Source organism: Mytilus californianus, unplaced genomic scaffold (genome assembly GCF_021869535.1).
Source record: "Mytilus californianus isolate M0D057914Y unplaced genomic scaffold, xbMytCali1.0.p SCAF_15, whole genome shotgun sequence".
NCBI lineage: Eukaryota > Metazoa > Mollusca > Bivalvia > Mytilida > Mytilidae > Mytilus > Mytilus californianus.
Window position 1 is genome coordinate 9,278,264 of NW_026262637.1, and position 10,563 is coordinate 9,288,826.

General features: G+C 31.3%; 1 protein-coding gene across 1 annotated transcript in view; it reads right to left on the reverse strand.

Annotated features, from left to right (window-relative positions):
* Positions 1 to 7,742, reverse strand: part of LOC127725346 (E3 ubiquitin-protein ligase listerin-like) — a 52,543-nt gene extending 44,801 nt beyond the window's left edge. Inside the window, exons 1-2 of the mRNA XM_052232276.1 lie at positions 7,602 to 7,742; positions 574 to 768 (exon numbers count right to left, since the gene is read on the reverse strand). Of these exons, the coding sequence (XP_052088236.1) occupies positions 574 to 768; positions 7,602 to 7,655 (249 nt within the window). The 5' untranslated portion in view covers positions 7,656 to 7,742. The remainder of the gene's footprint in view (positions 1 to 573; positions 769 to 7,601) is intronic.
* Positions 7,743 to 10,563: the final 2,821 nt, after the last annotated feature.

Below are 10,563 nucleotides of genomic sequence, written 5' to 3' on the forward strand. Positions count from 1 at the left end.
TTCTTTCCATTATTTCTAATTTTAAAAAATGCATACTATTTTTGTAAGCAAAAGCTTATCTAGAAATCCATGATAACATGTTCTGTAATTTTTTTTTAGCCAAATCAGAATTCCAAATCTCTGCCTGTATAATCCATTAAAGAAGGTCTCTTGTCCTTCTCACTCATCGTGCTCATAGTCAATAATAAGGCATTGATCCATGTAAAAGATGTTCTGATACAATTATACCTTCATCCTTGTTTAAAATTACCCTAAACAATTATAAGCTAAGTCAGGAGCCTATAATTCAGTGGTTGTCGTTTGTTTGGTGCTGTATATAATATTTGTTTATTGTTTTGCACATAAATCAGGCCATTAGTTTTCTCGTTTGAATTGTTTTACATTTGTCATTTTGGGGCCCTTTATAACTTACTATGCGGTATGGGTTTTGCTCATTGTTGAAGGCCAAACGGTGACCTATAGTTTATAACTTCTACGTCATTTGGTTTTTGGTGGAGAGTTGTCACATTGGCAATCATACCACATCTTCTTATTTATATAATCCCTGATGAGAATGACTTGCTATAATTATACCTTAACTTTAGTCGTACTATCTTTCTTCGTCAACTTCCTCAGAACCAATCTGAAATCAGCATCTAAAGTGTTATCAATATCATCAAAGACCTGACTGGCTGGCACATATCCTGGACTACCAGAAAACCCTATAAAACCTGTTGGTGCAGTTCCTGTTGTCACTAGCAACTGAGCAGCTTGACTACTACTAGAAGGCTGAAGAATAAAATACATCTAAATAATGATTGGTCAGCATTATAATGCAATTTAAATGTGTGACAAATGTATCCCTTGCAACAACTACTTTACATCATAATCAGTAAATCAGGACTTTTTCAAGATATCATATAACTAAACATAAGCATTTAGCAACAAATATATAACTAAACATAAGCATTTAACAACAAATATATAGCACTTAGCAACAAATATATAACTAAACATAAGCATTTAACAACAAATTTATAACTAGACATAAGCATTTAACAACAAATATATAACTAAACATAAGCATTTAGCAACAAACAATCTCTCATAAAACTTGCCAATATTAGAAAAGAAAATGTTTGAGTATTACACTACAAACCAGTAAAAGTCTGAAATGGCCTATATCTGTACTCAACTGTACTGATTTTTACTCAACCAGTCTGAATTGGTCTGAATTTTACTCGACACTACTCGACCCCAGTCTTAACCATACTCGACTGTACTGATTTGTACTTGACCCTTATCTTTGCCATTGAAAATAGTCTGAACTATTACTCGACCAGTCTGAAACAGTCTTAACCCATTCTCGACCTGTACTCGACCTATTTTTTCAGTCTAAACCATACTCAACCAAAGGTCTGAACAATACTCGACCAGTCTGAACCATACTTGACCAAATAACCTCTACTTTTTCTAAATTTTAACTGTTAAAATAAATTTCTTTTTAACTGACATGACAACAGCCACAATAAAATAAAGATATATTATAAAAACAGATTTTTACATTCTTACATGATTCTCAGATTTATCGAATAGAGATAGTTAAATCAAATTATCTTTAATAATTTAATTAAATTAATTTTAAAGTTTTAGAGTTTTGTTAAAAAAAAGATTTTCCTTTACCTAAAAACCACACCTATACTGAGAGTAATTAAACCTTATTAAGGTGCTTCTTGTTTTGCATGTGTTTTTTTTTTAAATTAATTTTCCTAAATTCCTAAATAAAAACTACATAGGTTTCATGGTTACATACAAAAAATGTACAATAGTTATATAATTATCTTTTTAATGAGGTAACAACAGCCAACAAAATCACTGAAATTGTTCAACCTTATTTTAGAAATATATCTATTATTATAATTTGGGATATATTATATACAATAAAAATCAAAAAGGGATAAAAATTAAAGAAATTAATAAAATTGTTCTTCTGATTAGTGGTGAAGTACGTGTATAAAGTAATACCTCCTGCTTGGGGCAAACTCATGAAAAAGATCACCTGGTCAGAGAGTATTAAATTCTAAATAACATTCATTCAAAATTGCAACATCCTGTGAAACTTAAATCGCAAGGCCTTTTGAATTCACAAGATAAGTAATACACGAGTTTAAGAAAAATAGGGCTTTCTTTTTACCTGTAAAACACACATGTACTGAGGTAATTAAACCTTATTAAAGTGCTTCTTGTATGCCATGTCTTTCATTTTGACAAAAATTATTTAAATTTAATTGAAATAAATTTACTGTAACTTTGGAACACATTTCCTTTTTTAAAAGTTTATTACAGGACTACCATGGAAGTTCTATTATCATGATTATATTAAATTCTTGGTTTAACAAAATAAAGGTGTCATTTTTTAAATTTATTAAGTTGCTTTATATGCTATTTTATATATATTTTAATAAAAAAAAATGTTCACTGCATTATTAACTAAACTCAAGTGACACCATAAATCTATACGAGGCTTAAGTTAATGGTGAAAAGTGTCCAGTAACCATAAAATATATCTGAAACATTCAAAAAATTTTGAATAACATTGAAAATATTAGTCACAATTCAGTTTTGAGATTATTTGATCAGCTTGTTTTATTTTTATTTTAAAGGTGATATATATGTATTTATATAAGATTAGTGTTGATGAATATGGTGATGAAGTTATATTATGTTTATTGTGAAATTTTGGTTTCAATGCTATATTGAATACATTTTTAATTTCAAATTATTGTTCAAATTTCTAGCCAGGGGAAATAGCTGTTGTAATAAACAGTTCCTAAATTGATGAAATACAATAGATAGATACAAAAAATAGGTCTAGGTTGGTTAAGACTTGGTCGAGTATGGTTCAGACTAGGTCGAGTATGGTTCAGACTAGGTCGAGTATGGTTCAGACTGGTCGAGCATGGTTCAGACGCGTATAAAATGGTTAAGTACTGGTCGAGTAAGGGTCGAGTACAAGTTCAGACTGTTAAGTATGGTTCAGACTACAGTCGAGTATTATCAAGTAAATTTCAGACCAATTCAGACTGGTCGAGTAAAAATCAGTACAGTCGAGTACAGATATAGGCCATTTCAGACTTTTACTGGTTTGTAGTGTTATGAAGGCTAAAAAAATATTAACACGGAGACACTGCTGGTACAATATGGACGAATAAACCCATTTCAGGGCTATACTATCCATGTCCCTATACCATAAAATTGAGAATGGAAATGGGTAATGTGTCAAAGAGACAACAACCCGACCATAGAACAGACAACAGCAGAAGGTCACCAACAGGTCTTCAATGCAGCGAGAAATTCCCGCACCCGGAGGCGTCCTTCAGCTGGCCCCTAAACAAATATATATACTAGTTCAGTGATAATGAACGCCATACTAAACTCCAAATTGTACACAAGAAACTAAAAGTAAAAATAATACAAGACTGACAAAGGCTAGAGGCTCCTGACTTGGGACAGGCGCAAAAATGCAGCGGGGTTAAACATGTTTATGAGATCTCAACCCTCCCCCTATACCTCTAGCCAATGTAGAAAAGTAAACGCATAACAATACGCACATTAAAATTCAGTTCAAGAGAAGTCCAAGTCTGATGTCAGAAGATGTAACCAAAGAAAATAAACAAAATGACAATAATACATAAATAACAACAGACTACTAGCAGTTAACTGACATGCCAGCTCCAGACTTCAATTAAACTGATTGAAAGATTATGTCTTCATCATATGAATATCAGGTTCAATCCTTCCCTTTAGGGGTTTAGTATCATACCATCATAACATATATGAGAAGAACATAACCCGTGTCATGCCAACAACTGGTTTTTAAATAAATGTGTTTAGTGCCGATGCAAAGACCCTATAAGTGAATCAATATTAACGCCAAAATATGCAATCTTTAATGACCTGACAACAGTATCGTAACTATATCCCTTCTTAATAAGTCTATTTAAAGGTTTTGTTAGCTTCAGAGGTGAATACTGAAATTTTTGTGCTTTATAAAGAATATTTCCATAAAAAATTGGATGTGAAATACCTGAACGTATAAGAAGTCTGCATGTATACATGTACATGTACTTAACAATCCTACATGGATAGTTTACTGCACATTGCCAGTATACATGTACATGTAGATACAAAAGTCTTTGTGCCAAGATAAATGATTTAATACAAATACATTGTAAATAGGAAATACAAAACAAATTGCAATTACAAAACTTATAGTGTGTACCAGTATATCAACTAAAACCCTGTCATTTGTGCCTGTCCCATGGTTTAATCAAGATAAAATTAGAAGTACAATAAACATTATAAAGGGCCAAACTTTGAGTTACTGGCATCATTATCACATTATATTGTCAGGTGGCAGCTTTATAAAGTGTCACACAGTAGTTTCAACAAGATGAGAATTATTCTCTTTTCTCTATATTTCAGCACCCCACTACTCTCTATGTGTTATTATAAGTGAGCCTCGCGTGAAAATAGTAAAAAAAAAAAAAGATTAGACAATGCACAATATTTATTAGCACAAACACATTTGCATTAATTGGTAATGGCATGATTGAAAATAAACAATAAAACAGACAATTGTACTGTAGAAAGAGTGTGAAAGTGGCTTTCATATCAGAATTTTAAAAACATATAAAATAATAAATGACTCCAAAAACAAGCATTCTGAGAGTATTGATTGGCAATACATAGTCCCCTACCGGTTAAAAATTCATTGTACTGGAACAAAATGCTATCTTGATGTATAACTTGTCATGGTGTAAACTATATACTGATTATCAAATCAATATCTTCAAGCATGACGAAAAAAAGTGCGGAAAACTGATTAATTGAGTGATTTTTCTAAGTCCAAGGACCATAACTCTGCACAAAATCATCAGACCGAAACAAAATTCAAACTTGATCTGTAACTTGTCATGATAAACTATAGAACAAATATCAAGTCAATATCTTGAAGCATGACGAAAAAAAGTGTGGAAAACTTATTATTTAAGTGAATTTTCTAAGTCCAAGGACCATAACTCTGCACAAAATCATCAGACCGAAACAAAATTCAAACTTGATCTGTAACTTGTCATGATAAACTATAGAACAAATATCAAGTCAATATCTTCAAGCATGAAGAAAAAAAGTGTGGAAAACTGATTTGCCGGACTGTTGGATGGACAGACAAAGAGTGCAAACCTAAAGTCCCCTTCGACTTCGTCGGTAGGGGACTAATTAGCCTGATCTTACATGTAAATAATCATTAATTAACATGTACATAAATATTAACAAACTTATAATTTAGACATTATTTTCTTAATGAGAGTCATTAATGTATTTTGCAGTGATTTTTATAATGAATGGTGAACTGCTGCTCAACAGTGTGGATATATGATTCAGTGATATTACTGAATGCAGTTTTGTACAGTTTTAATACATGTATGTGTTTAATTTTTTTAAATAGGGACCTCTTAAAATAAGGCATAGCATGGACAATCTGAACAGAAATGGTATTCATATTCCTTTTTTTCCCCTCTGTCACAAGACAGGCATAAGCATTGTTTTCTTTCAATGTTACAATAACGCCCCCTTTCAATTGCTAGTGCATTGGCACTGAGTAAATTTATTCAGGACTCTGTCATATTTTGTTACAAATATCAATATAAGGGCATTGTTTTCCAACTTTATGAGTATTATGAAAAAAATTTAGCTTTTTACATTTTTGGATTGAACAGTTCAAGTTATGCATGTTTTGTTGCGCCTGATAAATGATCCTTTGTTGGATATATTATTAATATAAAATTGTATATTATTAGAGTCCAAATTTAGATGATTTAATTCTTATTTATTTATCCATTCTTTTACAATGTTAATCTATTTACTGGTATTTTACTTCAATGCAAAACATCATGTTAACCATAAGTGCCGAAATAATTACCTTGGGTACCACCTTGACCAGTTACCAAATTGACTAACCTCTGTGCTTATCTGATCAGTAACAAATTAACCAGATATGGAAGTGACAATAATATACATGATGGTGGTCTCTTTGTTTACATTATTCATTATGGGGGGAAATTGGTTAAGATTAGTATTTACTATTATTTATAGTTCTGAAGTAATTCTCTAATCATAACAATAAAGCTAGACAAAACCAACATGATCTTGATATGGTAAGGTGACACTTCCTATGGACATTATTACACACTGCATCCGTCCATAATGATTAGTCCAGATACCCCAAATCTGGGTCCGTTCGCCCTGATTCATGTTCGCCCTGGTACCGGTTCGCCCTAATACTTGTTAGCCCAGGGTCCATTCGCCCTAATTTTTATATTTTTTTCCATTGTTGTTTAGTAGCATAATGTTTATTATTTAAACCAGAGACATATATACACATGTATATATATGTCTCTGTTTGAACAGAGTATGTTAAAGTTTGTTGAAAAAAATTGCCGAATATTTGTATTGCTGCAACCAAATAATTAATTAATTAATAAATAAATTGATCTGCATAGTAGAATACTGGAATACAATGACAATGTATTCATGGTATTTATGACTTGTCATTTATCTTTATTGATATTTGTTAACAATTTAAATTAGTCTAGTCAGTCAATTTATGCAGTATAATAATAAATGAACGTATGAATCCTTTTCATGTTTTACAATTCGTACATTCCAAGCTGACTAGTTTATCAAAACAAAATGTTGTTTAATTATTAATCCATTAAAGACAATTATGATTATTACAACAATCAATGAGAATTATTATTATGAACAATTTTAAAATGTTCCAAAGCAAACCATTAACCGTTTAAAATCTTTCCCTGTATTTTCATGAATTTCGAGAATTTATACCATATAAATATCTGAATAGGTTTATTAAACTTTAATAATTGTATTATAAACATTTTTTGATAAAAGTATGCAGAACGAATCCAAGGGAACAAACTCTATGGGCGAACGGACCCAGGGCGAACATGTAATCAGGGGGAACAGACCTGATACCAGATACCCCCTTCCTAACAATATCTGCAAGTTGTTTGTTGAAGACTGTCTGTAGTAGCGGTAGGTGTTTACTATTTAGTCAAACCATCTTAGAACAAACTACTGGTAGTACCCACAATCCCCCTCTTTGGATGAATGGATACTACGAAGGAGACACTACAATAAACAGAGAGAGCCATCCAAGAGCATCAGTACGGATATGTACTAAACCACAGGTAAGCAGACGCGACAATCAAAAATGTATCACACACTTTACACATGTAAATAAATTATGATGTCAAGATTAATTTAAAACCCATGTATACGTAACAGATGTACAATTTATGAATATCTGAGCTTGGGTTCAACTGTTCAATCTGACAATCATTGTATTTATATGTCAAATTAGACTGTTTTTATGTTATGTATATGTTTTTATATTCGGTCAAAAGCTCCTTAGAGCTTGTGTTGTGTCTTTTAACTTATGCCGAATCAAAATAAAGTTTTCTTATCTTATATCATGTTGATAGTGATACCAGATTTCTTATAATTTTCCCTTCACTAAGCTGTTTCTCCTGATTATTTACCCTGACATTTCCCTTTGTTCTTTGTGACTGTTTCTTATTCGTGTGTCCTGGCATATTTTACTGCCAAACATATGAGGAAAATAATTGTAAATCTTCCACGTTTGATTGTGAAATATTGTGGGAAATTGTTCAGTTGTGTCCCTTTACAGGGACGGCCAAAAACATGGCTTGTTTGTACCGAGCGGTTGTGATAGGGACCGAGATCTCTCCATCACCGTTCTGTTCTCATTTTTTTTTTTTCATTTCAGTGTTTTTCTCTAGATGGTCTATTTTTATAGTATTTATTTTTTCGAATAATCTCACCATTTTTACAACTGGAGACTTTAATTTTCAATCATTGTCATCAAATTAATCAAATTTTGGTAAAAAAACCTTAGAAAAGCATTTTTACAATTACCAAGGTTTTGTATTGTAATACCAAGGACGTATAACTAACTCTAATATACGTCCTTGGTAATATTATACAAATCCTTGCAATTACGTTTAAAAAAAATAAAAAAATAATACTAATAATAATATAGGTACCGAGTACAAAACTCCGGCACCAAATAATGCCCCTACACCTATTTACAGGAACTGCAAAGTTTATGATTTGCTTAGGGAAACTCAAAAAATGATATGGACAAAATAACAAAAAATAATAAAATGGTTAAGAGAGTTGAGAAAGTTTAAATCTATTTACATGATTTAGGCGGACTCAGAGCGGTTGCAACCAGATACAAAATAGGTACCTCCAGTTAAAACAATGACATCTAGACATATATAATTTATAGGAAAATTATATAAAAAAAAAACTGATTGGGTTCAATAAACAGAAAAGGAGGTGAACATTCGGGTTCCTAAATTTGCCAAAAAAAATAATATTAATTGGTCAAAACGGATGAAAATCGTTAACAGTTAATACATACGTTTCACCTTAAGAGGAGAAAAAAAGTTTTAGATAAATTCTATGGATAAAATTAAATAAAGACTTGTTTACACGATCGGAAATTTCTCAATAGGATAACAATAAGTATGTCCGAACAACAAGTTCCCTGATGAACTGATTTAAATATGTCTGGACAACAAGATCCCTGATGAACTGATTTAAATATGTCTGAACAACAAGATCACTGATAACTGATATAGATATGTCTAGACAACAAGATCCCTGATAAACTGATTTAAATATGTCTGGACAACAAGATCCCTGATAAACTGATATAAATATGTCTGGATACTGTGACAAGATCCCCGACACACTGATTTAAATACGTGTGGACAACTAGATCCCTGATAAACTATTTAAATATGTGTGGACAACACGATCCCTAGTAAACTGATTTAAATATGTGTGGACAACAAGATCCAAGATAAACTGATTTAATATATGTGTGAACAACAAGATCCGGCCTGATAAATTGATTTGATTATGTGGAAGGACACTGATTTGCCTAATAAACATATTAAATATTTAAGTATATAAAAGCAAGCCATATTTACTTAACTTAGCAATCCCTGACAAATTTGTAGGAATTATTAAATTGATAAAAAATTATTTGGTCGTGTAAACAGGATACTTTGACTGAAAGTTCCATACATCTACACCATTTATTCATATAAGGTTCCTTCTATGTATAAGTTACATAACCTACACAGATATCCTTAAAACATACTTTTATCTCAGCTTCAAGTAAGTGTTCTACTGCTAATTTTGAAGGATTACCCCAATATTCAACTGGTATCGTGATATAGCAAAACCTTGTTACACAAATTAAATGGAATCTGGCATAGGCTCAACTATTCATTGTCAGTTAATATAGACTGAGTCTCGGAGTCGATTAAAAGTTCGATACTGTATTATCAAAACACACACACTGTAACAAAGTAACAATATTAGAAATGTAAAATATCTTAAACTTATATAAACTCGATTTTCAGTCTGGAACGCTAGACTTGAACTTCTCGAATTTATAGGTAAGTCCCGACATTAAAAATTTTAAGATTACAAGTAACTTAATTAACCCGAGTTGGTAATTTACTTACGGTGTATGGTATGTGTATGAGATACAATGGAAAAGCGTTAGTTCGGTAAAAAGATACCATGAGCCAGCTCAACTCATTCTATTAACCTTGCGACAACCAAACTACACTATATGTATAAAAATATATAAAAGCACAATCCCTATATATTATACCGTATCATATTGATGTATGTAAAATAGACATTATAATATCATCCGATTGGTAGATGAGAGGTTTTGTCGATGTGTTCATGAACAGTGACGCATAATTTACTTCAAGGAGGGAGTTATTTCGAACCCCAGTCGTTGCAAATAGATATTTGAAAAATTCAAAGTTAAGCTTTTTTTATTAACTAATTCCAGTTGTGAACAGAAATCAGTTAATTATCTAGTTCAAACTTTTAAAATGAATTAAGTGCACAAAGGGGACAGTTAAGTATAGTTTGATGACTTCATTTCAAATGTATTAAAGAAGCGTTGATTCTAAAAGAATAAACCACGGTAAATGAATAGGCTGTCGTCACAGAAGTGGTTAAACTTTGATGATTTTTTTTTCGATATCGTTTTATTGATTTTGTAAAAATTGACTATTGCTTTACCTTTCGACCCTTTTACTGATATCCCCTTTACATTTTAAGTTCGGTAATATTTGAACGCAAAAGTTTGAATAAGAAAAGCGATAACAATAACAATACAACAAGTCACGATTTTGTCTCTCACAACAAGATTGCTGTGTACTTCAAAACACAGTAATAACTATCGAAACATATTACTTTGAATTTTTTTATATTTGACACAACCTGGTTAAAGGGTTTTTCATATTGTAATACATCGTTTTAAAGCTATGTCTTCAAAAAACCCTTCCCCAAAAAACAAAACAAAACAAAACAAATAAAGATACAAAAACTAAACTAAACTAAACTAAACTAAACTAAACTAAACTAAACTAAACTAAACTA